At 44.6% G+C, this 27,918-nt stretch overlaps 1 protein-coding gene across 1 annotated transcript in view; it reads left to right on the top strand.

The window, feature by feature from the left end:
- LOC115477107 (protein unc-79 homolog) overlaps positions 1 to 27,918 on the top strand; it is a 165,375-nt gene that overhangs the window by 98,468 nt on the left and 38,989 nt on the right. The window contains 11 exon segments of the mRNA XM_030213721.1: positions 160 to 283; positions 1,210 to 1,350; positions 6,932 to 7,141; positions 10,048 to 10,275; positions 10,765 to 10,906; positions 16,596 to 16,675; positions 16,770 to 16,918; positions 19,642 to 19,799; positions 22,546 to 22,727; positions 25,573 to 25,774; positions 26,805 to 26,984. Of these exon segments, the coding sequence (XP_030069581.1) occupies positions 160 to 283; positions 1,210 to 1,350; positions 6,932 to 7,141; positions 10,048 to 10,275; positions 10,765 to 10,906; positions 16,596 to 16,675; positions 16,770 to 16,918; positions 19,642 to 19,799; positions 22,546 to 22,727; positions 25,573 to 25,774; positions 26,805 to 26,984 (1,796 nt within the window).

Raw genomic sequence — 27,918 nt, 5'->3', positions numbered from 1 at the left:
GACCATAGCAAAGTTAAGTTCTTTGAAAGCTTCTAATGCAGAATATAGTCCAATGTAGTCTTAAGTCTTAATCTTTTCTTAGAATATTATGATTGTCACTTCCATTGCTCTTGAGGAAATATTTTAGCTAATACACCATCCCATCTTTCTTCTTTGCAGTAAAATGTTTGATATTGAGCTCTGCCCTCTGCCTTTTTCCATGGAAGAGATGTTTGGATTTATTAGTTGCCGGTTCACGGGATACCCTGCCTCTGTGCAAGAGCAAGCCTTGCTCTGGCTTCACGTAAGTTTCTGCTGTGTGCTGATCTCTTACTCTGTAAGTAAGGAGTCAGTGGGAGGTATTTTTATCAGCTGGACTGAAGCATGGAATTTTTTTTACTTTTTTGACATTTCAATTCAAGATCTGAATGTCCATCGGTGTAAAACAAAATAACAAGCACATACGGTTTAAAAACAAACATATGTGCAGACCCCTTCTCACTTTCCGTGCTCCAGAATCTTACGGCGTCCCAAGGGTTGCTGATTGGTTCTATATATTTCAGGACAGGTTTTATCCCATTCCGTGCAGGCTCTTGACGTTCTGATATCTGCATTGCACTCCCTAAAGGAAGCCCTGAAATTCAGGAGGCAGTTGCGTGTGCGCTAGTGTAATGATGTCATTACATCCCTAATTATAAAATGCTGGGAAAGTGATTTTAAACTGTCATTGTGCTGTTATTTATCACATTGGGCGGAACACACAATTATGCACGTAAATTATAGTATTCTAGGCATGGGCCTTTACATCAGCCATAGGGCTGCTGTAAGTGATCACACCTTAAATGTTGGCGAGCTTTCTGTCACTCATGTAGTGCTCTATAAAGAAAAGCAGATAACCACTTTTCTTTATAGAATGGATATGAAATAGGTCTCTGTTACAGAATTACTCTCCGAGTACAATCAGTGTATTGTAAGCAAACTATGGAAATAGGATTCTTCATAGTTGAAACTTTAATAATTAAAAGAAATCAAATATTACAAAGTTTCTAATTAGGCACACAGCCCCATATATCAACTAAAATGAATTGTGTCTGTCCATCATCTGATGCTTGGTGAGGACCTAATGAGGTCCTTGTGGTGGGTTCGCTTGCATGCAACCTTCTATCATTTTCACATTTTAGATTGTGATCACTCATGATTAGGGTTTTCACTGATTTTTGTTCTCCCCAGGTATTATCCGAACTAGATATTGTCGTTCCTCTGCAGCTGTTGATCAGCATGTTTTCTGATGGCGTTAATTCCGTCAAAGAGCTAGCGAATCAAAGAAAAGCCAGAGCGAGTGAGCAGACTGGGAACGTCACAACTCGAAGGGTGGGTGTTTATTCGACACACTCATTATTATTATTATCCCTACAGCTTTCTATTGTTAATGTCAGGATTATTTCTTTAGAAATCAAACAAAATAAAACATGGAAAAGAAAATAAGATGATACCTTTTTTATTGGACATAACTTAATACATTTCTTGATTGGCTTTCAAAGGTTGCCCTTCTTCGTCAGATCGGAAATAAGCAAATGTGGTAGCAGATAGTGGAGGAGTGGCCTAGTGGTTAGGGTGGTGGACTTTGGTCCTGAGGAACTGAGTTCGATTCCCAGCACAGGCAGCTCCTTGTGACTCTGGGCAAGTCACTTCACCCTCCATTGCCTGCCGCATTGAGCCTGCCATGAGTGGGAAAAAGTGTGGGGTACAAATGTAACAAAAAATTAAAAAAAAATATATAAGAGAAACATCAAAGCATTACTTTGACAGTCTGACAGAGTGGGAGGGTGGGGGTATGCATAGGGATATCAAAGCATTTCATTGATATTCTAACAGGATGGGTGTTGGTAGGTGAGAGGAGGGTAATAACCTTTAAGGGTGGACTAACACGGCTACCACACCTCTCTACTTAGGATTATTTCTGGAATTCCAGTCTTGCACACTCAACAAACCAGGCCAGGGTCAAAATGCGGGGGTTTCCACAGCTGCAGTAGACGTTTCTCGCCACTGTATCTCTTGCTGTCGTGTGTTCTGAGATAGAGCAACTCATGACTAATAGTTGTAACACGATAGCTGGAAAAAGGCCAGTTTCCAGCTTCTCATTATATCAGATCCTGTTGTAATTGTTGTATCATGGACAGTAGTTCTGTGGTGAAATCTGGTTCCAGAGAGACCTCCGTAGAAAGGTGCTCAAAGAGCAGAGGTCATAGACCTGGACATGCTTCTGTAGTATGCAAGAAAAACCTCCTTACTCAAAACTTCTGATTAGAGAGAAACAAAATATCAGTCAACCACTATGCTCTTTAATTAATTAATCAGTAGCACTTAAATATGAGCCAGTCCAATTCCATTACACTGGTCACAATTTGGCTTCAAATCGTCACATAGTACGGAAACATTACTGCTAGTTCTAACTACATATGTCAAACAACATCTACGCAAAGGCGACCATGTAATTCTTCTCCAATTCAGTATATCGGTGGCGTCCGATGCGGTTGACCACACATTACTACTCGAACGCCTGGATCAGATAGGAATAACGGGACTGTGGTCAAATGGTTCAGCAAATTCCTTGCAAAATGAAGTTATTTTGTCAAGCAAAACAACCAACTTTCCAACTTCTGGTCTCCAGGGATCTCCTCTTTCACCTATCTTGTTCAATCTCTTTATGTCATCCCTTGCCTCAATACACCTGGGACTTAATTTATTTATTTATTTATTTATTTATTTATTGCATTTGTATCCCACATTTTCCCACCTTTTTGCGGGCTCAGTGTGGCTTACAATAAGATATGAATAATGGAAAAACATTTGTAACAACTTGGTTATGGATTACATTGTACAGAGTTATGCGAGACATTCGAATATCATTATGAATATAACAATGGGACATCAACATAGAAACATTGGAAGGAGACAATGGGAAGCTAAAAAGGGCAGTGTTAGACACAAAGACATATGGTGTTCATAATGAACTACTAATATCCTTTGCGCATGATATCTTGCTTCTTTTACCAGTGACAGCATCAAACAGAGATCCAACTCAGTCTGTAGTGAATGGTATGACTGCTGTCAGCACCTGGGCCCTGACCAATAAACTGAAATTGAATGCACAAAAAAACAAGGTCCTCTGGTCAAATGGTCAAATCTTTACAGTCAAATCTGAAACCAGAGTACTAGGGGGTCTTGCTTGACTCTTCACTCACCTTTGCTTCCCATATTAACCAGCTATGAAAGACAACACTATTCAAAATGAGACAGCTACTTCTAGTCAGACCATTCTTTGACCCAAGAGCCTTCGCACTACTAGTCCAACTGTTAGTCCTACCTTACTTGGATCACTGTAACGTTCTATTTCTTGGTATTAAGTGTCAATATCAGAAAAAACTGCAAATCATATAGAACACAGGTGCTAGACTAATATACAGATTGAATAGATAGACTAGTGTTTTAACTCATCTAAACAAACTGCACTGGCTTCCCATAGCAGAAAGACTCAAGTAAAAGCTGCTTGTTTAGTTTTTCAAATCCTACAGGGCTTCACCTCTGAACTGCTGACTAAGACTGCTTCACTATGTCTGGTCCAGTCTAACAGACTGAAATAACAACTGATGCTAGCATCACCGTTTCAAAAGACAATTAAAAATCGGAAGATTTTCAGCTCTCTATTCCCCATTCTTGGAGTCAAAATATGGAACTCTCTACCTATTCCCATCAGAACAGGAAACAGCTACCTCAACTTCAGGAAGATGCTTCATAACAATCCATCATGACTTCTACCTCCTAGTATCATCCATTATCGTTTTCTTAATGTTTTTAGTCTCATGCATTAATCCAATGGTCTGTGATGTTTCTCAAACCTCACGCTAACATTATCGGCTTTTGTCTCACCTAGAATGTAAACTGCATTGAACCCTGGAAAGGGGATATTAGCAGTATACAAGAACTGATTTGAATTGCATTGAATAGAATATGCAGATGTATATAAAATTAAGGTATTATACAAAGAGTAGAGTCCTTAATAAACATCATGACTCCAGGCACACCAGTGCAATAACAGCAATGGTAGGCGTCAACGGTAGTCCAACTTGCTCAAGCATCTCAAATCGCTGCTAGCTGTAACATCCCTGGACTCTGTTTCTTAATAATCCTGCCTCATTCTGTGCATAAATATCTCAGCCTAGTATAATTTTTTGATGGTTTGGCAGACTCACGTCAACTTCGGCTCCCGAGGAAGTTACAAAACAGGGCATCTCATTGACCCTTGGCATATCCACAATGAATATGCATGATCTTGATTTGCATACACTGCCTCTATTATATACAGATCTCTTTCATGCATACTCCATTTTGGATATCCTGAAATCCTGACTGGCAAGGGATACCTGCGACATAACGTAACCAAAGACCATAACTGGACATATCTTAATCCTTCCTCTCTCTCTTTAAGTCCCCCCCAATGGTCTTTACCATACATGTACCTCAATATCACCTTGTTCATACCGGAATCGGCTAACGCCGTTTACGGTACTATGTAAGCCACATTGAGCCTGCAAAAGGTGGGAAAATGTGGGATACAAATGTAACAAATAAATAAATATCGAGCTGCTGTTCAAGTTTGCAGATAAGTTTGAATTTATGAGCTTTTGACACATTTGTTTGGGCTACGTATTTGATTATCACATATTTTGTAGAGATATTTATGCACACTATGAGGCAGGATTACTAAGAGATAGCGTCCGGGGATGTTACAGCTAGCAGCGATTTGAGGTGTTTGAGCAAGATGCCTACCATTGCTGTTATAGCCCTGGAGCAATGGTGTGCCTTGACTTCTGCTGTCTACTGAGGGCTCTACTCTTTGTATAATACCTTAATTTTATATGCATCTGCATATGGAACTGGACTGGCTCCTATTTAATTGCTACTGATTAATTAATTAGAGAGCAATGTGGTTGATTTGTAGTATGCAGACAACGTATGTCATGTCCTCTTTCAACAATGTCCAGGTGGTGAGCGAAAGTCTTCTGCTGCAGCAGTTCTCAAAATGGATCTATCTGGGGTTCACTTGAATTAAAGCAAATCACAGGGGACAGAAAGCTGCTTTGTAGAACATTAATGCTGCAACTGGGATGTGTGCATAGGTAGGGGCTGATTTTATACTAGGGTACCTATACCAAAGTTGGAAAAAGGAGCTATTTTATAAGGCAACATAGACGCATATGTGTCTCTGGAAAGTATACACCCAGAACTGAGCCCAGGATTGCACAAATGTACACCTGCTCTGATGAAAGTGTAACTGTGGGCCTGTACTGTATATGTGTGCTTGCTTATTTTATATTTATTTTCTTACATAAGTACACAACTGTGGAACGCTTTGCCCAAAACAGCGAGATCTATCCATAACTATCTTAACTTCAGGAAACTACTGAAAACCAACTTGTTTAAGAAGGCCTACCCCCATGACCCAAACTAACTTTCTACTTTCTGCGACACAGCAAAATATGGACCGTACCAGACTTCTATCACCACCCCTTCTTTATTTCTTTGTTGCTTTATACTTATGTTTCTTACATGCTTACTACTATACTATGTATTTGTATTATTGAACCGGAGCCTACCTCTACGATATTGTGTAAGCCACATTGAGCCTACAACTAAGTGGGAAAATGTGGGATATAAATCGGTTAAATAAATATATATATAGTAAAGTGGTGTGATGCAACTAGTATTTTTGTAAAGGAATAGGCGTTGAACTATTGGCGAATAGTTATAGAACTGCCCTCTCACTTGCTGAAAGTGAAGCATGAAGTAGCTGACTGAACCTGAAACTATTCCAGTTGACCTGTCATTGATGTTACCTATTTCATTGGATTGATTTTTTTTGTTTTGTTTTGTTACATTTGTACCCCACGCTTTCCCACTCATGGCAGGCTCAATGTGGCAGGCAATGGAGGGTTAAGTGACTTGCCCAGAGTCACAAGGAGCTGCCTGTGCTGGAAATTGAACTCAGTTCCTCAGGACCAAAGGCCACCACCCTAACCACTAGGCCACTCCTCCTCCACTGTTGCTACTATTTGAGATTCTACATGGAATGTTGCTATTCCACTAGCAACATTCCATGTAGAAGTCGGCCCTTGCAGATCACCAATGTGGCCGCGCAGGCTTCTGCTTCTGTGAGTCTGACGTCCTGCACATACGTGCAGGACGTCAGACTCACAGAAACAGAAGCCTGCGCAGCCTGGAATGTTGCTAGTGGAATAGCAACATTCCATGTAGAATCTCCAATAGTAACAACATTCCATGTGGAATCTCTGATATTAGCAACATTCCATGTAGAATCTCCAATAGTATCTATTTTGTTTTTGTTACATTTGTACCCCGCGCTTTCCCACTCATGGCAGGCTCAATGCGGCTTACATGGGGCAATGGAGGGTTAAGTGACTTGCCCAGAGTCACAAGGAGCTGCCTGTGCCGGGAATTGAACTCAGTTCCTCAGGACCAAAGGCCACCACCCTAACCACTAGGCCACTCCTCCACTCCAGTTTATTATATTGATTTCACAGACTTATATCCTGTATTATCCGAACAATCTAAGCGGGTTACAAATAATATACATAATGGTTTTGCAGACAAACATAATTATAAAAATGAAAAAAAAAATCACCAAGCAATAAAATCAAAATCAAAACTAAAATGAATGCAACAAACGCAGCAACAATATATAAAAGTTGCCTCAATATACTCTAAACTTATATATCGATACATGCCCAACTAAAACTTTAACCAGGATAGGCCTGTTGAAATAGGTATGTTTTCAAAAGTCTGCGAACAAGTACAATTGATCATGAGTTTCTGGTCTGGTCTGTGTTTAAAGGTTAGAGTCACATAGGACTGTTTTTCTTTCTTCTTACAGGGGAGCATTGCCTCAGATCCTGGGCGCCGAGTCCAGCATAACATGCTGAGCCCCTTCCCCAGTCCTTTCCAGAGTCCATTCCGCAGCCCATTCCACAGCCCTTTCAAACACTTTGGCCATCCTGGGGGAAGAACCATCGACTTTGACTGCGATGATGACGAAATGAATCTGAATTGCTTCATTCTCATGTTTGATTTAATTCTGAAGCAGGTATGGTAACTGTAATGAGACCCTTCCCCTGTCAAATTAAAATGCTTTGGGGCAATTTGGAAGACCATTGTGAAGGGAATTCACTAAACAGGGTTGACTGGACCCTGGCTGGAATAGTTGGGTTAGAGAGAAAGGTTAAAAATACAGGGAAAACATTGGCTAGCAGAAACTGAAGGCTCATGGAGCTGTTGTCCTAGTGGAGGCTAGTTCTGATTGAGCTGGAAGCGTAAAAGATCAGGAGCAAAACTCCTGAACGAAATGAAAGAAGAGCCATTATAATTCACAAGCCCCGCTTCCTTCTGAGAGTTGAGTCATGTGGTTGCTGTGTACGTTCATTTTAATACTTTGAATTAAAAGTCAACGGAAAGCTTTAGGGTTATCGGTCGACATTTCATCATATCATAAAGGTTGGTTCAAAGAAAAAAAATGAAATTTGTAATAAATATGAACATGAAATCTGCTCTCTCACCACAAGATGTCCCCATTGCGCTGGTAGTGGATCAGCTCAGCCCGCAGCCACTTCTTCTGCGGTAGAACGAGAGGACATGAAATGAGGTTGAAGGGGGGCAGCCTCAGGAAAGATGTCAGGAAGTATTTTTTCACAGAGAGGGTGGTGGATGCTTGGAATGCCCTCCGCGGGAGGTGGTGGAGATGAAAACAGTAACGGAATTCAAACATGCGTGGGATATGCATAAAGGAATCCTGTGCAGAAGGAATGGATCCTCAGAAGCTTAGCCGAAATTGGGTGGCGGAGCAGGTGGGGGAGCAGGTGGGGGGAAGAGGGGTTGGTGGTTGGGAGGCGAGGATAGTGGAGGGCAGACTTATACGGTCTGTGCCAGAGTCGGTGATGGGAGGCGGGACTGGTGGTTGGGAGGCGGGAAATACTGCTGGGCAGACTTGTACGGTCTGTGCCCTGAATAAGGCAGGTACAAATCAAGGTAAGGTATACACATATGTTTGTCTTGTTGGGCAGACTGGATGGACCGTGCAGGTCTTTTTCTGCTGTCATCTACTATGTTACTATGTTACTATGTTACTATGTTACTATGTTACTATGTTATAGAATACACTTAGGCGATAATGTGTTCCACGTGGATTCCATATATAGAATCTGGTCCATAATGGGCACATAAACATTAGTACCTAAGCTTTAGATTTGCTCCCATTGGGGTCAATTCAAGAAGGGTCACCTAATGTTAGGCCTCTAAATTTTGTTTGCTAAGCATGAATTCTATAACAACAATTAAGCGTGCAATTACCATTATAGAATACTAGCGTAAGTTGGCACTTAGACACCAACATATAGGTACAAGCACTTAAGCCATAAGAACATAAGCATTGCCAAACTGGGACAGACCAAAGGTCCATCAAGCCCAGTATCCTGTTTCCAACAGTGGCCAATCCAGGTCATAAGTACCTGGCAAGATCCCAGAACAGTAAAAAAGATTTTATGCTGCTTATCCTAGAAATAAGCAGTAGATTTTCCCCATCTTAATAATTGCTTATGGACTTTTCTTTTAGGAAATTATCCAACCCCTTTTTTTAAACCCTGCTAAGCTAATTGCTTTTACTACATTCTTTGGCAATGAATTTCAGAGTTTAATAAATATTTTCTCCAGTTTGTTTTAAATTTACTATTTAGTAGCTTCTTTGCGTGCCCCCTAACCCTAGTGTTTTTGGAAAGAGTAAAGTGGTTTACGTCTACCCGCTCCACTCCACTCGGTATTTTACTGACTTCCCATTGGGGTGTTAAGTACACACACCTAAATGCGGCATCTTGCAGGCGTAACTAATAGTACTCTATAGAGCGCATGCTAGAATCATTGGAACACCTGCCCATGCCCCTTCCACATGAGTACCCCCTGTGCAGTTACTTGCTAGACAATTTCCACTTTATAGAATACAGTCCTAGTCGTAACTCAGACACATAACTGCAAATTAGTGCCATCTAGTGTGAATTAAGGCCAACTATTGATGGTTATCTCCAATTAAGAGCCAATCAAGGGACATTTAATTAATTAAGTTACTAGCATCAGTTGCACTATTCTATAAGTACATGTACAATTGTACATGAAACCGTGTGCTCCATTTATAGAATTAGAGGGACTGTGGCAAACTTTGTATACTGAAACCGGACAGCACTTGGCTGCTTCAGAACTGTTGAACCTAGGCTGGAGTAAATATTTCTCTATAGCCTTTGGTTTGATTGTTCTCTCTGTACGGAGAAGTCTTTGTGACACCTTTCTGTGGTCTTACCAGTGTTTTACGACGAGCAAAGACGTGAGGTAAACTCAAAGAGGATATCAAGAAGTCTTTAAATTTAAACAGCATAAAAACGACCCAACACAGCCATGTTTCGGCACAAAGGCCTACCTCAGGGGTCAGGTGAATCTCACGTGTTATGGCGGAAAAGCTTAACTCAAGAGTAAAGTCAAAATTCTGACTGTTGAACCTCTGCATTATTTACGTCACCGACGTTTGCCGGTCAGACGGTGTTTGCAGCCCAACGTCTTTTCTACAGAGAATTTTACAGAGGTTCAACAGCCAGAACTTTGACTTTTCTCTTGAGTTAAGCTTTTCTACCATAAAACAAGATATTCACCTGACCCCTGAGGCAGTCCTTTGTGCCGAAACACGGCTGTGTCGGGTCGTTTTTATGCTGTTTACATTAAAGACTTCTTGATATCCTCTTTGAGTTTACTTCACTTTGCTCGTTGCTCACATTTTCGTGAGATTTTTTTTTTCCTCCTCTTTTCCTGTTGCTTATCAGTGTTTTCACGGCAACTTCGAGGTTTCAACAGATATTCCAAATCTTTCAAGTCTTTCTGGTTATGATTAATTCCAGCTTTTGTGTCCTTCCTTGGACTTCCTCAGTCTTGGCGGTAATGTTTTTTCCCTCTGTTCAGATGGAACTGCAAGATGATGGCATCACCCTGGGTTTGGAGAACAGCTTGTCCAAAGACATCATCTCCATCATCAACAACGTGTTCCAGGCCCCATGGGGGGGTTCTCACACCTGCCAGAAGGACGAGAAGGCCGTGGAATGTAACTTGTGTCAGTCTAGCATTCTCTGCTATCAGCTGGCATGCGAGCTACTGGAGCGCTTGGCTCCCAAAGAGGAGATCAGGCTAGTCGTAAGTAACCCCCTCCCCCCCAAATGCCGAGTTTCTAGTTAAATGCCAGATTTTTCAGAACACTAGCACACATTCTTCAAGATAATGCGATGATTCTTTCAGAAAGGCAGCAGCAGGGCCGGCCCAAAATTTAAGCCGGATCAGGGCAACAGCTTCTGAAGTGCAGCAGAGTCAAAGCAAAGCTAGTCCTGACGATAACACAAACTGAAAGAAATAACAGGAAGGGGAGGGTGGGCAGTTTTCTAGTATCCCACTTACCTAGACTATTTTGGGAGGGGTGGTTTTGGGGTGATCATGGCTACTTGGGGGCCAAGAGGCCTAAAAGATAATTGGAGGGGGTTGCAAGGTGATTTATTGTCTAGAGCGCTTAATCTCCTTGCACTGGCCTTGGGCAGGAGCAAGAGTGAAGACGTTGCCTGAACTAACACAGTCCTGGCAGCTTCATTAAAGCTTATTTTCTAGTATTCAGAAACCGTTTCATGGTTTTAGGAGCCTACGGACAGCCTGGAGGAGAGTCTTCTGTTCACTAGGCCTGAGTTTGTTATAGGACCTGAAGGGGAAGAGGAGGAGAATTCCACAACCAAGCATGGAGAGAACCCTGGAAACCACACTGCAGCGCCTGAAAATACAAGTAGGTGCTTCCATCCATCCACCAAACTCATACGTACAATGGCGAGCACATTTCAGCAGTTACGAAGAACCCACACTGTGCTGCACCCTCTGGTCCTAGGCAGACCAAAAGGCGTTGCACAGTCTGATTCTCACCACAATTGCAGATCTCAGGTATAGGGGTGTAGTAGGGTTGCCAACTGGCCGGTTTTCAGTTGGCCTGGTCGTTTTTTCAATGGTCAGATTGGCTGCCAGCAGACCCTATAAAGCAGCAGTGGAAAAGCCGGGTTTTTTTTGTTACACTGCCAAGGGACAGAGTGCCTCCCATTCTCTCCCCTTCCCCACATGGTCCAAGCAGTTCTTACTACTACTACTACTTAACATTTCTAGAGCGCTACTAGGGATACGCAGCGCTGTACAGTTTAACAAAGAAGGACAGTCCCTGCTCGAGGGAGCTTACAATCTAAAGGACGAAATGTCAAGTTGGGTAGTCTAGATTTCCTGAGTAGGGGTATAGTGGTTAGGTGCCGAAGGCGACATTGAAGAGGTGGGCTTTGAGCAAGGATTTGAAGATGGGCAGGGAGGGGGCCTGGCGTACGGGCTCAGGGAGTTTATTCCAGGCATGGGGTGAGGCGAGGCTCTCTCTCTCTCCTCCTTTCCTACTACTGCTACTACTTATCATTTCTAAAGCACTACTAGACGTACGCAGCGCTGTACACTTGAACATGAAGAGAAAGTCCCTGCTCGACAGAGCTACAATCTAATCAGGACAGACAAACAGGACAAACATGAGATAAGGGAATTACTAAGTGAGGATGATAAAGTAAGGGTTCTGAACAAGTGAACAAGGGTTAGGAGTTAAAAGCAGCATCAAAAAGGTGGGCTTTTAGCTTAGATTTGAAGACGGTCAGAGATGGAGCTTGACGTACCGGCTCAGGAAGTCTATTCCAGGCATATGGTGCAGCAAGATAAAAGGAACGGAGTCTGGAGTTAGCAGTAGAGGAGAAGGGTGCAGATAAGAGAGATTTACCCAGTGAGCGGAGTTCCCGGGGAGGAATGTAGGGAGAGATGTGTGGAGAGGTACTGAGGAGCTGCAGAGTGAATGCACTTATAGGTCAATAAGAGGAGTTTGAACTGTATGCGGAAACGGATGGGAAGCCAGTGAAGTGACTTGAGGAGAGGGCTAATATGAGCATAACGACACTGGCGGAATATTAGTCGTGCAGCAGAATTTTGAACAGATTGAAGAGGAGAGAGATGGCTAAGTGGGAGACCTGTAAGAAGCAAGTTGCAATAGTCTAAGCGAGAGGTGATAAGAGTGTGGATGAGGGTTCTGGTAGTGTGCTCAGAAAGGAAAGGGCGAATTTTGCTGATATTATAGAGAAAGAAACGACAGGTTTTAGCAGTCTGCTGAATATGTGCAGAGAAGGAGAGGGAGGAGTCGAAGATGACCCCAAGGTTAGGAGCTGATGAGACAGGAAGGATGAGAGTGTTATCCACAGAAATAGAGAATGGGGGAGGAGGAGAGGTTGGTTTAGGGGGAAAGATGAGAAGCTCAGTCTTGGTCATGTTTAGTTTCAGATGGCGCTGAGACATCCAGGCAGCAATGTCAGACAGGCAGGCTAATACTTTGGCCTGGATTCCTGCTGAGATTTCTGGTGTGGAGAGGTAGATCTGGGAGTCATCAGCATAAGATGATACTGAAAACCATGGGATGAGATCAGAGTACCAAGGGAAGAAGTATAGATGGAGAAAAGAAGAGGTCCCAGGACAGATCCCTGAGGTACACCAACTGACAGTGGGATAGAAGTAGAGGAGGATCCACTAGAATATACTCTAAAGGTACGCTGAGAGAGATAAGAAGAAAACCAGGAAAGAACAGATCCCTGAAATCCAAGTGAGGACAGCGTATCAAAGAGTAGGCTGTGATCAACAGTGTCAAAAGCAGCAGTTAGATTGAGAAGGATGAGGATAGAATAGAGACCTTTGGATCTGGCCAGGAGCAGATCATTGAAGACTTTAGCAAGCGCTGTTTCAGTTGAATGAAGGGGGCGAAAGCCAGATTGAAGTGGATCAAGAATAGCTTGAGATGAAAGAAAGTCAAGGCAACGGCAGTGAACAGCACGTTCAAGTATCTTGGATAGGAAAGGGAGGAGGGAGATGGGGCGATAGTTGGAAGGACAGGTAGGGTCCAATGAAGGTTTTTTAAGGAGTGGTGTGACTACGGCATGTTTGAAGGCATCAGGAACAGTCGCAGTGGACAGTGAAAGATTGAGGATATGACAGATAAAGGGATGACAGTAGGAGAGATAGCGTTAAGTAGATGGGTGGGAATAGGATCAGAGGAACAGGTAGTTGGTTTTGAGGAGGAAAGAAGATGTGTAGTTTCTTCTTCAGTGATTTCAGAAAAAGAAGAAAAGGAGGCAGGGGTTGGAGGGTTGAGAGAATGGGCTAAGGGAAGGCGAGGTGGAGGTGACCTGGTTGAGAATTCAAGTTTAATCTTGTGAACCTTATCATGAAAGAACTCAGCCAGAGTCTGGGGGGGAAAGTGAAGGGGGGAGCATCGCCCTTCTTGCTCCTCCTCCACCTGCAAACCACCCATCCCCTCAAATATTTCCTCCTCCCACAGCTCCTCACCACCACAACTGTCAGCAATAACCCCCCACCCCCCCCCCCCAAACAAAAAGGGCAACCAATATAGAGTATCATATGAGTGGAGGAGTGGCCTAGTGGTTAGGGTGGTGGACTTTGGTACTGGGGGAACTGAGGAACTGAGTTCGATTCCCACTTCAGGCACAGGCACCTCCTTGTGACTCTGGGCAAGTCACTTAACCCTCCATTGCCCCATGTAAGCCACATTGAGCCTGCCATGAGTGGGAAAGCGCGGGGTACAAATGTAACAAAAATAAAATAGATACTATTGGAGATTCTATATGGAATGTTGCTACTTTTGGAGATTCTACATGGAATGTTGCTACTATTGGAGATTCTACATGGAATGTTGCTATTCCACTAGCAACATTCCATGTAGAAGCCTGCGCGGCCACATTGGTGATTTGCAAGGGCCGACTTCTACATGGAATGTTTCTAGTGGAATAGCTACATTCCATGTAGAATCTCAAATAGTAGCAACAGTGGAGGAGTGGCCTAGTGGTTAGGGTGGTGGACTTTGGTCCTGGGGAACTGAGGAACTGAGTTTGATTCCCACTTCAGGCACAGGCAGCTCCTTGTGACTCTGGGCAAGTCACTTAACCCTCCATTGCCCCATGTAAGCCGCATTGAGCCTGCCACGAGTGGGAAAGCGCAGGGTACAAATGTAACAAAAATAAAAATCATGCTCCAGGGCTCAGGTAGGCTCTGCCAGGCCAACCCTGTTGCATCAAGAAGTGTGCATCAGAGGGGTGGTTCCTTCAGGAAGAACCTGGCAAAGTACTGAAGCACAAAGCACTGTACTGGCAGTTTTTTTTTCTTTTTTGGTGCTGACAGGTGGCAGTGAGAAAGAGCTGTGTGTGAGTTGGGGGGGGGAGGGTAGTACACTGGTGGGGGATCAAAAAGGGATGATGGAGGGAGAGGAGAAGATGCTGGACCATATGTGTTGGGGAGGGGGGTGAAGAAAAGAAAAATGCTGAGACCCATTTTGGAATGGGAGAAGGGGCTGGTGTAGGGGCTGGGAGAAGGAGGCTGAACGGCAAATGCTGAGAATGGGAGAAGAGGGCACGTGCTGGGGCTGGGAGCTGTGCTGGTGGGAAGGGGCTGATTTAATAAGAAGGGTTGATGCTGGGGCTGGGACAAGGGTGCTGAGGGCAGATGCAGGGGCTGGGTATTGAGCTGTAAAAAGGTAATTCTGGGAGAAAGGGGCTGTGGTAACAGCGGTTTGGACAAGTTCCTGGAGGAAAAGTCCATAGTCTGCTATTTGAGATAGACAAGGGAGAAGCTGCTGCTTGCCCTGGGTTTGGTAGCATGGAATGTTGCTACTCTTTGGCAGAAACCCAAATAGCAGCAACATTCCCTGTAGAACCCCAAAGAGTAGCAAGATTCCATCAGAATCCCAAATAGTTGCAACATTCCGTGCTACCGATCCCAGGGCAAGCAGTGGGTTTGGTAGCATGGAATGTTGCTACTCTTTGGCAGAAACCCAAATAGCAGCAACATTCCCTGTAGAACCCCAAAGAGTAGCAAGATTCCATTCAGAATCCCAAATAGTTGCAACATTCCGTGCTACCGATCCCAGGGCAAGCAGTGGGTTTGGTAGCATGGAATGTTGCTACTCTTTGGCAGAAACCCAAATAGCAGCAACATTCCCTGTAGAACCCCAAAGAGTAGCAAGATTCCATTCAGAATCCCAAATAGTTGCAACATTCTGTGCTACCGATCCCAGGGCAAGCAGTGGGTTTGGTAGCATGGAATGTTGCTACTCTTTGGCAGAAACCCAAATAGCAGCAACATTCCCTGTAGAACCCCAAAGAGTAGCAAGATTCCATTCAGAATCCCAAATAGTTGCAACATTCCGTGCTACCGATCCCAGGGCAAGCAGTGGCTTCCCCATGTCTGTCTCAATAGCAGACTGTGGTCTTCTCCTCCAGGAACTTGTCCAAACCTTTTTAAAACCCAGATGCTCTAACCGCTGTTACCGCATCCTGCAGCAAAGAGTTCCAGAGCTTAACTATTCATTGAGTGAAAAAATATTTTCTCCTATTTGTTTTAAAAGTATTTCCATGTAACTTCATTGACTGTCCCCTGGTTTTTTTACCCATTTTACACTACTCAGGATTGTGTAGACCTCAATCCTATCCCCCCTCATCTGTCTCTTTTCCAAGCTGAAGAGCCCTAACCTCTTTAGCCTTTCCTCATACGAGAGGAGTTCCATCCCCTTAATCATTTTGGTTGCTCTTTGAACCTTTTCTAATTCTGAGAAGTGCTTAGGACTCTTTCTCTCTCTCTTTCTTTCTTTGGAAATGTTTCAAGATTATCTGAAGGAATCATTTAAGCTTTGATTTTGTCAAGCTCATTCTGATGTTTATTCACTTGGAGACTCCTTTTTTTCATTATTTGTTTATTTATCACGTTTGTATCCCACGTTTTCCCACTGATTTGCAGGCTCAAAGTGGCTTACAAATAATACTGTAATAAAGTTGAGATGCAAATAAGTAGAGTTTTGCAAATTAAGAACAAGGTAACATAGTAACATAGTAGATGACGGCAGAAAATGACCTGCACGGTCCATCCAGTCTGCCCAACAAGATAACTCATGTGCTAATTATGTGTATACCCTACTTTGATATGTACCTGTGTTCTTCAGGGCACAGACCGTATAAGTCTGCCCAGCACTATCCCCGCCTCCCAACCACCAGCCCCGCCTCCCGATCTTGACTAAGCTCCTGAGAATCCATTCCTTCTGCACAGGAATAACAATTGAACAGCAATAGTTATTAAGTAAGAAGAATTAACAATTTATCAATAATAAAATGAGGAAAGATAATAATATGTATTTAGTGTCCATTGAATCATATAATGGTAAGGTATAATTCTGATTATGTTGAACCTGGGGAATAAGCCTTTTTAAGGACATAATCCCCTGATTCTGGTCTATCTATCTATCTATATGCACAGCCTACCTTACTTACACTTGTTAATTTTCATGCAAGTTAACTAAAGTGGATAAAATATTAACATTCATTTGTTAACGTTTTTCTTTTTTTTTTTTTTTAAAGCAATTAAAAATGACACGGAAAGGAAATTCTGTTACCAGCAGCTGCCGGTGACTTTGAAGCTAATTTACACAATACTGCAGGTGCCCTTATTCATTCTCAGTGCTCAGCTTTCTTTGTTACTCTCTTTGGTTTTCTGCTCTTGAACATTCATTGATGCCTTGACTGTCTGCACAGGAGATGGCCAGCTTCGAAGAGCCGGACATCCTCTTTAACATGCTGAACTGCCTGAGGATCCTCTGTCTCCAAGGGGAGTGTCTGTACATCGCCCGTAAGGATCACCCTCAGTTTCTGGCCTACATTCAGGAGCACATGCTTATCTCCAGGTCAGAGCAAAGGCTAGGGGTTTGGACAGGGCTGCCGAGAGGGGGCAGGGGGGGGTCAAACTCCAGGGGGGGCCCGGTGCCGCAGTCCCACCCGCCCTCCGTTGTTGACCGTCTGACACCGAGCCGGGCCCCCTGCATTGAAATGACAGCACCTCTCACCTCTGTGTGAAAGCGCTGCAGGCAGCAGGGCAGCACATCGCCTCCCTTCGGGCCTCCTTCCCTCCCTGTGTCCAGCCCTCGTCTGATGTAACTTCCGCGAGGGCGGGACACAGGGAGGGAAGGAGGCCCGAAGAGAAGCGATCTGCTGCCCTGCTACCTGCAGCGCTTTCACATAGAGGTGAGAGGCGCTGTCATTTCAATGCAGGGGGCCTGGCCCGGTGGCGGATGGAGGGGGGGAGCGGGGTCCTGGGGTGGCCTTGCCCTGGGCCTGGCCCAGTCTCTCGGCGGCCCTGGGTTTGGGTCCCAATTTCCTATCTGAACAACCTAGGGTAAATATTCAGAGTGATTTAACCAGTCAGGAGAGGCTGCTCCCCGGTAAATACCCTGTCCGATTCAAGAGCCAGAGACTGCCGGTGAATATCATCTCTGACTGCTGTGGAACGCTCCGGTTCGTGCACGGGGTGGTCTGGGTGGGGGGGGGTAGTTGGGGCAGATCTGGAAGTTATCTGGACATAGCCAATATTCAATGCCTGTGTCCAGGTAACTCCTTGGTCAAGTAGAACTAGACAAATTGCATCCCTGCAGAGGTCCAGATAGTACGGGGAAATTTTTATTTTCTAGTTGTGTTAATCACTTCGTTGCCTATCTAGGATCAATATTTCTGGTATATCAAATATACAAATAAATAAACAAATAAATAAAAATCCCATACTTGCATGGATAGTTGTTTGGGTCATGGCACTGTCCAGAAGTGTAGCCAGGTTTTGACATCTGGGGGAGCAGACCTTTTGTAAAATAGGCTGGGTTGCAAGCCCAATCCGCTTAGGCGCCATTTCATCTAAAATCCATTTGGGGGAGCGGCTGCTCCCTTTGCAACTTCCCTAGTGACAACTCTGGCAGTGTTGCATACTCGGATATGCAACGCCAGTAACCGGATTAGGCCTGGCACAGAATATGTGGGTCAGATACAATCCATAAGTACATAAGTATTGCCATACTGTGAAAGACCAAAGGTCCATCGAGCCCAGCACCCTGTTTCCAACAGTGGCCGATCCAGGTCACAAATACCCGGTAAGATCCCAAAAAAGTACAAAACATTTTATACTGCTTATCCCAGAAATAGTGGATTTTCCCCAAGTCCATTTTATAACGGTCTATGGTCTTTTCCTTTAGGAAGCCGTGCAAACCTTTTTTAAACTCCGCTAAGCCTTTACCACATTCTCTGGCAACAAATTCCAGAGTTTAATTACACGTTGAGTGAAGAAACATTTTCTCCGATTCGTTTTAAATTTACTACATTGTAGCTTCATCCATGATGGTCAGTGCCTTTAAAATCATTGACCACTGCCAGTTGACTGTCAGGGGGCTGGGTTTTAGAAGGAGACTTTAGTCAAATTCAGACTTTCTGAACGTTCCTCCTCCCAGTACAAGTTGTCGCCTTATCATACCGACCTCACATTGAACAGGGAGGGTTATAAGGACCACAATGCACTGGGAGGAAAATTTAAAACTCAGGAATGGCCTAAAGTTCCCTTGGTCACTCTGAACTCTGTCTGCTCAAGCCGATGTTAAAATTCACATTGTGAGCTCCGTTTACTAGGGGTGTGGATTGAAAACAAAAATGTTTACGTCGTTACCTCATTTCGTTTGGACTTTGTGTTGTGTATCCCAAACTGCATGAAAATCCCCAAAAGAACTGGGCCTTTTTTTTATAAAGCTGCGCTACCGATTCTCGGTGCGGCAAATGAGAGAAAGCCCATTCAATTCCTATGGGCTTCCTCTCATTTGCCGCACGGGAATCACTAACGCGGCTTTGTAAAGGAAGCCCCTAATGAGCAGTACTGACACTTGCAAGGCACAGCCCCACCCTTTCCCTGCATTCCATGAATTTTAATTGGAATTTGTGTGTTAGTTGTATACTTGGCAGCACAAGGTTACATAAACTGTTAATGAGTGTTAAAACCAGTGGTGTGCTGGAGCAGGCTCTCACGGGCTCGCGAGAGCTGTTTGTTAAGTTTTTAAGAATTTTGGGAGCCGGTTGTTTAAGTAGACCTCCCCATGGCTACTTTAACAACTGACTCCCAAAATGTGGACTTGGGCCCCCTCCTGAATTCTCTTTTACTTTCCTGGCAGTGATGCTGGCCCCACCAGCCAAGTAAATAGACCGCTGCTGCTCCCTGCTCCTTGTTTCTGACTCTGAGCATCAGGCTGGGACTTTTCATGCGAGCGCTAGAAGGTTCCATCATGCTGCTCAGAGCCAGAAACAAGCAGCAGAGAATGGTGGCAGTCCATTTATTGGCTGGTGGGGCTCGGCAAAGGTATGCCTCGCGTGCCCGCACAAGGGAGGGGAGAGAGAGGCATGTATTTCCCCCCCCCCCCCAAATTTCATGGCCGGCTATGCCCGGAGAGAGAGCCCGTTGTTAAAAATTTACCAGCACACCCCTGGTTAAAACCTATGTTAAACAGCTGGCATGGTTTAGTAGATCCCTGGATGCTGCACTGAAGACTTTCTGAGTGGTGCATGGGATGTTGTGTGTGATACTCTGTGTTGTGTTGGCTTCTAGTTTGTGGAGAATCCTGAAGTCAGAATTTTCTCAGTTGTCGTCCCTGGGGGTCCCTCTCTTGCTTCACGCTCTGTCTCTTCCCTGTGGAGCTGATATTTTCTGGACCATCATCAACAGCAAATTTAACAGTAAGGATTGGAAGATGAGATTTGAGGCAGGTAAGTATCTGCTAACCTGCGTGACGCCGATTCTGTGAGAGTGGCTGCAGTATAAGAGGGCGCATGTGTGAGGCTAGGCATCTGCCTAGTAAGAGCTGGATTATGAAAGGTTAGAGCTAAAACCAACTTTTGTGGATCTGTGGGGTGCAAGGACAGTTCAGGGGCGCAAGGACAAACCAGAGGCTTGAGAACAGTACAGGGATGTGAAGACACTGAATGTATGTCACCGAGCGTATAAAGACGGCATCCACTCTGCAAAATAGGATTATTGCTACAGTTCAGGGGGTTCTCAACTCAGTCCTCAGGACAGACCTCGCTAATCAGGTTTCCAGGATAGCCATCCTATATATATATATATAATAATTTGCACCTCCGTCTGGATGCCTGGGTTCGTAACACACTTCCCATTGGTCCGCCCTGGGGATGATGTCAGAGGGCAGACCAATGGGACGTGAGAGGGAGGGGAAGCCAGCAGCGGCCAGTGGAGGTGAGTTCCAGCCCCCTCCCCTCCGAGTTCCATGTCCCCTATCTCCCTCCCTCCTCCTCCCCCCTGTTAGAGGCCCCCCTCCCCTTCCAGTTGCAGGACCCCCCTCCCCTTCAACTTGCAGGATGCCCCACTCCCCTTGAAGTTGCAGGACACCGCCCTCCCTCCCTCCTTCCACTCCCGTCCCATGACCCCCTCTCCTCTGAGTTCCACGGCCCCGCGCCTCCCTCCCTCTCTCTCTCTCTCCTCCGTCTGCAACCACGACCTGTCCTCCGGCAGCCCCTCACCTTCTTACGTGCCAGCTGTAATTTAAAAATTCTTACCTCGGGGTCCGGCGTCAGCAGTGAAGGCGAGCGGCGCTTCAGACTCCCTTCCCATCTGTCTCAGCTCTGCCTCTGGTCCCGCCCGTCCGCAAACAGGAAATGAGGGCGGGACCAGAGGCAGAGCTGAAACAGAGGGGCCTGGAAAACAGAGGACAGGGAGGGAGGGACGTAGGGGGCATGGAACTCGGAGGGGAAGGGGGCTGGAATTCGGAGGACAGAGAGGGACGGATGCACAGGGGTGTGGAACTCCAAAGACAGCATGGAAATCCAAGGACACGGAGGGGGGCCTGGAATTCACATGAAAGGGAGGGAGGGAGGAGGCCAACATGCAACTATGAGAAAAACCTTGCTAGCGCCCGTTTCCTGTCTGCCTATTTTACTAGTAATGAATAAGCATGAGAGAGATCTGCATGCACTGGAGGTCATACATGCAAATTTATTTCAAGCATTTTCATTGTGGATATCCTGAAAACCTTTATTGGCTAGATGTATCCCGAGGAGAACCCCTGCTGTAGTCTAATTTGTGCTTATGAGAACATCCAAGGCTGCACTTCGATTAAAATTTGTAATCATTATTTGTGCAATTAAAAACATTAATCACAAATAATAATAACAGTTAAAGATATTCATTATTTATTTGTTTCCCACTGCAGCTCTTTGTGACTGTGGGCAAGTCACTTAACCCTTCATTGCCCCAGATACAAAATACATACCTGTATATAATATGTAAACCATTTTGATTATAACCACGAAAGGCAGTTTATTGAATCCCATCCCCCCTTTGTTCTCTAAAGGACTGATAATCTCCCTCCTTCCCACCTCCAAATCCAGCATTTCTCCCTTTCTTAACCTTCCCTCTTACCCCAAATCCATTATCTCTCTTTGGTTTCTGGGAGTCCATTATTTCTCTCTCTCTCCCTCCCTCCCATTTTCCAACACTTTTCCCTTCCTTCCTTCCTTTCTTCCTTCCTTTCTTCCTTCCTTCCTTCCTTCCTTCCTTCCTTCCTTCCTTCCTTCCTTCCTTCCTTCCTTCCACCCCCATGAGCAGCAACACAAACTTGGTGGTGAATAGCACCAAGCTCTTCCTGTGGTTGCTGGAGCTCACAAACTCGGCCATAGCTTCCACTGATGGCACCTCCAGTTTTGTTCGCAGGTCTGCAGCTCACTTCCCTCCCCCACATGGGGTTTGGCATCTGATCCCCCTCTCAATCCCCCTCTGTAGAGCTACCTTAAAGGCGATCCTCTCTTGGTCCCCAGCAGCAGCAGCAGAGAGTTGCACATACATTGCCTGCGTCTTGGTCTGAAGCTTTCCCTCTGGTCCCGTCCGCTTCCTCTGACATGACTTCCTGTTTCTGCATGGGCACAATAGATCAGAAGAAAAGCTTTGGACCAGGCCCTAGGCAGTATATGTGCAATACTGCCGCTGCCAGAGACCAACAGAAGACTATCGTTAAGGTAGACCAGTTTATGGGGGGGGGGGAGGGGACGATGTTGTTGAATCACACATAGGGGGAAAGATGTTGGATTCTGCTCGCGCCAAGAACAGGGGTTGGGAGCGGAAGAGAGCAGAAGAGATGTTTGGAGGAGACAGGAGATGCTGCAGTCTGATTAATTTTTAAAAATGTGATTAATGGTGCATTAATCTCAGAGTTAACTGCAGTTAACTTTTAACGTGTCTTTGGTTCTCCTAGCTGCTGTCTTTAGCTCTGTCATGTTGTTGTTGTGTCAGTGTTTCTGTCCACTTTTCTCTTTTTATTTCCATTCCTCTTACTTGTGGATTGTGTCTCAGTTTTCCTTTGTCTAATTTTATTGCATTGTTTGGATTTTATACGCTGGTTACCTTGAAAGGCATTCAATCAAATTAATTAAGTATTAAAATAATACAGGAGTACGGTGCATTATGTATAGTTTACTTTTCTCTGTCTCCTGTGTGACACAGTGGAAAAAGTGGCAGTGCTGTGTAGATTTCTGGACATCCACTCTGTGACCAAGAACCATTTGCTGAAATATTCCCTGGCTCATGCATTCTGCTGTTTCCTGACGGCTGTGGAAGATGTGAATCCAGCAGTGGCCACAAGGGCGGGGCTTTTATTAGATACCATCAAGAGGCCAGCTTTGCAGGTGAGTTCCTCTTCAGTGATTAAGTCTCAGGAGCATTAGCCTCTACCTTGACATAATTGCTTGCTCTAGAAGTCAGATATTCAAAATCTGCGGCAAGAGACCAATGGGACTTTTTTTTTAAACACATATCCCTTAGTTGGTGTGAGCGTTGCTCCCAGAGGCCTTATTGAGGAAGACACAAGAAAAACACAGCAGGGCAGTGTGCACCAGACTAAACTAAAGGGTCTTGCTGGATAGGGGGAGCCACCGGACCAAGACCTAGACTGGAGTAAGATACAAGGTTATAAGCAGCAAAGATAGAATGGCTGCAAAAAGAATTAAAATAAATCAGACCTCCCAAGGGGATGAGATTTTTCAAGGGAGACTTAAGGCATGCTCCCAGCCCTGCCCCATTCAAGCCAGTCCCGCCCACGGCCCCACACGCAGTCCCTGTCCCCAGTCCCTGCCCACAGCTTCACCCCTGGAACACCCTGATATCACAGCTTGTGGCACTAGAAGTCTCCTCCCCTTCCAGTGGCAGCAGGAGACGCCTCAATAAAATGTCATCTCCTGTTGCTGCTGTGGGATCAGTCTCAAGATAAGAGCTGAGGGACTGGGCCTGAGGCAGCAGGAGATATGCAAAAGCAGGCGTCTCCCACTGAATGTGTGAGACTTAGCAGGTCTGATAAATAAAACCCCTTTATCTGGTGACCCCAGAAAGACAAAGGACAGAAATACATCCCAATGTACTCCTGTCAGGTTCCACCACGACTGTGTTGGAGCCCAAATAAAACCAAGCTTCTCTGGGTCCCTAACACAAGTAGACATGTACCTGACATAAATATCTCTTTTGGGAAGTGTGAACTCCCCCTCAAATCACAAGTCAGGAACCTTATACAGTTAGATTCAACACATACTCTGATTCCTCAAATCCAAGCAACTTTCAAGAGCTGCTTCTACTATTTGCATCAACTACGCTGCCTCTCTCCTTACATTGAGAAGGTAAATCTTATCCCAGTTGTGCATGCCATGATAACATCAAGACTGGATTACTGCAATGCACCATACAATGGTCTGACTACAAAGGGCCTGCACCAGCTCCAGTTGATTCAGAATGCAGCAGCAAGACTCATAGAAGGTTGCAAGCGACGTGACCACATCACAGCATTTTTGCAAAAACTTCATTGGCTACCAGTACAGTACAGGGCTAAGTTTAAAACTCTATGTCTGATCTTCAAGGCCCTTAAAGGAAATGGACCCGAGTACTTGAAGAACAGAATTACCCTCTACACACCTCTGAGGGCACTAAGATCCTCCCAAGGGGTATCCCTAACACACCCTCTCCAAAAGACATTACATGATGTGATACCAGAAAGTGAGCCTTCTCCAGAGTAGCCCCCACACTCTGGAATGCACTGCCAGAAAGGCTGCGCTTAACACAAGACTATCTCTACTTCAGGAAGCAGGTGAAAGCTTGGCTCTTCAACCAAACCTTTAATGGAAGGAAGTAACTAATGTCTTAGTCTCTCTCTTACACACAAGGAGTGACACAGGCTGCACATACTGCAGCAGGACATATTTATCCACTCTTAACTTAGCTGAGATAACATTTAGATTAGCTTTTCATACTTGAGTTCGCAAATGTGGAACGCTTTACCACTTGACCTGGAAATAATTCACAACCTAATTAATTTCCGTAAGGCACTGAAGACATATCTTTTTAACATGACATACCATAATGACTCATAATTGGAACCGTAATTCACCATCATTTATTTAATAATCGGATAATTTTCTCCCTGTATCGTTTTGTCTAATTTCATTATGTAATCCACGTTCAATATGTGATATCAATTGTATGTAATCCATGTTAAATATGTGTTACCTGACTGTTCATTACATCATCCATGTTCTATACGCATTACCAGTTGTATCTGTATTCTGAAATGGCATAAGTCATGATAGAAAAATTGTAAGCCACATTGAGCCTGCAAATAGGTGGGAAAATATGGGATACAAATGCAATAAATAAATAAATAAATAAATAAATAAATAAATGTAATCATCTCTCTGACCTCATGTGCAACTTTCTTTAAATTGGTCACCTTATTATCTAACTCTTCTTACTCTCTTACCTATCTTTATGTTCCATCTTTGCATATACCCTACACTGTCTATTAAAATGTTTTATTACGTATTGTGTTGACATTGTAAGTAATATACTATGACTTATAATTAGGTAATTTAAACAATAAAGGAATCAAATAAAATAATATAGACTATGAAATAATAATAAACAAAACTGTAATATATATAAATATAACATTGATGTTAAGAAGTGCTCAGTTCACCAGTCAGTCATAAAAATAGTGACCGACTGAGTAGAGAACCATCATTGCACCACTCACGTTTTCATATGCGCTAACACTGGCTGAGAAGCTCTGAATATCGTGAGCTAATTGGACTCCGCCCCTAGAATGTCCCCGACATTACCAGCTTGCACTTTGGAGGTAACTATCATTTTCAGCGAAGATAACCCTTTAAATACTGCTAAAATTACCGGATAGCCACTGATAAGCGAGTTAACTGGTTGGCGGCCGTTCCCACAGCGCCTAAATGCTAAAGCACATGACTACAATGGGAGCGTGGGTTAGGGGCATGTCTTGCAGTTGCGCTCGTCCGTTATAGAACAGGGTCTCAATGCGTGGCATCGAGCTGCCCACTTATAGACCTGCCCCATAGACTCCCTGGTCATAGTCAATGATATGGATATTCACAGTAGGGTGACAAGTGATGTGCCACATGTCCTAAGGGTGTGACTGAGAGCAGGACGGTTTCATCATTTGTCTTTTTCTCTTCTTCCCAGGGCCTGTGCCTCTGCCTCGATTTCCAGTTTGATACCGTTGTGAAGGACAGACCCACCATCCTTACTAAGCTCCTGCTGCTCCACTTCCTGAAGCAGGACATCCCGGCACTGAGCTGGGAGTTCTTTGTGAACCGGTTTGAAACCCTCTCGCTGGAGGCACAGCTGCATCTGGACTGCAATAAGGAATTCCCTTTTCCTACAAGTAAGTCTGGCACCTAAGGGGCTCTTTTTCTGAGCTGCATTATGCAGCTAGCATGGACCCGAGCTAACGTCTACCGTGGGACTAAAGCCATGCCAGCTGCTTAGTACGGGAAGGGGTAGGAACCAGGTGTGACTTGGAGAGTTGGAGGCATGGCCAGTTGTGATAGGTAGCGTGCAGGTCAATATCATGTGGTAGCTGCATTTACTGCTACTTCAAAAAGGAGGTGGTAAGTGCAGCTGAGCTACTGGAAATCCCAAATTTTATTTATTTCTTGGAATTAATTAACTGCCTTTTTTGGAGAGATTCACCCAAGGTGGTGTACATCAGGTATGGTGGAGGTCTGTGACCCCATGATGCTCCTGATGCCCTTTATATCCTATTCCCCCCCCCCACAACAACCGTGATCCGATTCCCTGACCCCCAGCCTTGATAGCATCCATCGGCCCCTCAATTACTTCCTTCCTCTGTTTCTCCCAATCCTCCCCAATACTATCTGCCATTTCAGGTATCGCAGTGCAGCCCAAGCATAGCGAACTAAAAAAATATTCAGAGATATTTTGTGATCCACTTCCCCTACATTTGATCCCTCCTCCTGACCCCCCAAATCAATCACCTTCTTAAAACTTTATGTTTCAGAAATATGGTGATTGCTGAATAGTTATGATGTCATTTGTTTTTAATTATTAGGTAATAAATAGAAATGAATCAAAACAGAGAAAAGAAAATAAGATGATACCTTTTTTTACTGGACTAACTTCATCTTTTGATTAGCTTTCGAAGGTAATCCTTCTTCTTCAGATCAGAAGAAGTTTTAAGTAGTATTAAGTTAGTCCAATAAAAAAGGTATCATCTTATTTTCTTTCCTATGGTTTTTAATTATTGAAATTTCATAATCTTTTGCAAACTGTTCAGACCTCCTGGGTTGGATGATATATAACTGAGTTGCTGTTGATTCTTCTTGTTATGATCACTGTCCATTTGTTACTTCTTGCGCCTTGGGCTGATCACCCTGTGCTGTGCACTTTTACAGCCATCACTGCGGTTCGGACAAACGTTGCCAACCTGAGTGACGCTGCCATGTGGAAGATCAAGAGGGCTCGCTTTGCTCGTAACCGCCAGAAGAGCGTGCGCTCCCTGAGAGACAGCGTGAAGGGACCTGTGGAATCCAAGAGAGCGCTCTCACTGCCAGAGACCCTCAGCACTAAAATTCGTTGAGTATCTGAGCTCCACGCTTCAGTCCAATCCTGTGTGCAGTTATAGGATACCCTCTGCCTCCGGGAACAGGCCTGTTACAGGCAGATAGAGACTGGTGGAGGTGGTGGTGGGTGGGACTGATGGTGAGGGGAGTTCATCTTATGAGATAAATCCAAGAATCCCCTCCCAACCAGAAATATCTTCCTTAGAGCCTCCACTGTGTAGTAGCACTGCATCTGTCCAAGTCCAGATTTTGTTAGAATACTCCTGGATGGGTGTCTTGTCATCTGTCTGATCATCATTTTTGTCACATTGATGAAACTCCTGAGCTGTTTGTCATGTTAGTCTGTTATCAGGTTGGGGCGTCTGCAAGTATGGGTCACACTTTGCAGATTGTAGACTGATCTTTGAGTGAACACTCCATGAGAATATCAAACAGAAGCTGGCTTACACATTGCAGGATTTAATCGACAGCCACAAGTTATCTTACTTCAGGGCCAGAACGGGGGCTTGAACAACTTAGACAGATTTCACTTTTAGTCTGAAGTGTACGTGGGTAGAACAAAACCAAATTTCTGGGATGGGTTTCTTCTGGTTCTTGGTACAACTGAATTTCTAGGATGGGTCCCCTTGGCAGGGGCATAGCCAGACACCCAATTTTGGGTGGGCCTGGGCCCAAGATGGGTGGGCAGAAGAACTCCACCTTGTCCCACAAATGATTTGGTCTCTCCCTCTCTCGCCTGCATGCCATATGGTCTCTCAAACATCCCCCCTCCCCCGTATATCTTTTAAATAACAGATTTTCACTTTCAGCGAGCAGCAACTAATACACACTGCTCATGCTGGCCCCAGAGCCTTCCCTCCAATACAACTTCCTGTTTCCGCATAGGCGGGAATACATCAGAGGGAAGGCTGTGGGGCCGGTGGGAGCAGTATGTAACAGTCGCTGC

The sequence above is a fragment of the Microcaecilia unicolor genome, chromosome 9, assembly GCF_901765095.1.
Source record: "Microcaecilia unicolor chromosome 9, aMicUni1.1, whole genome shotgun sequence".
NCBI lineage: Eukaryota > Metazoa > Chordata > Amphibia > Gymnophiona > Siphonopidae > Microcaecilia > Microcaecilia unicolor.
Note: the sequence above shows the minus strand (reverse complement) of the source record. Positions and strands in the feature narration are given on the sequence as shown.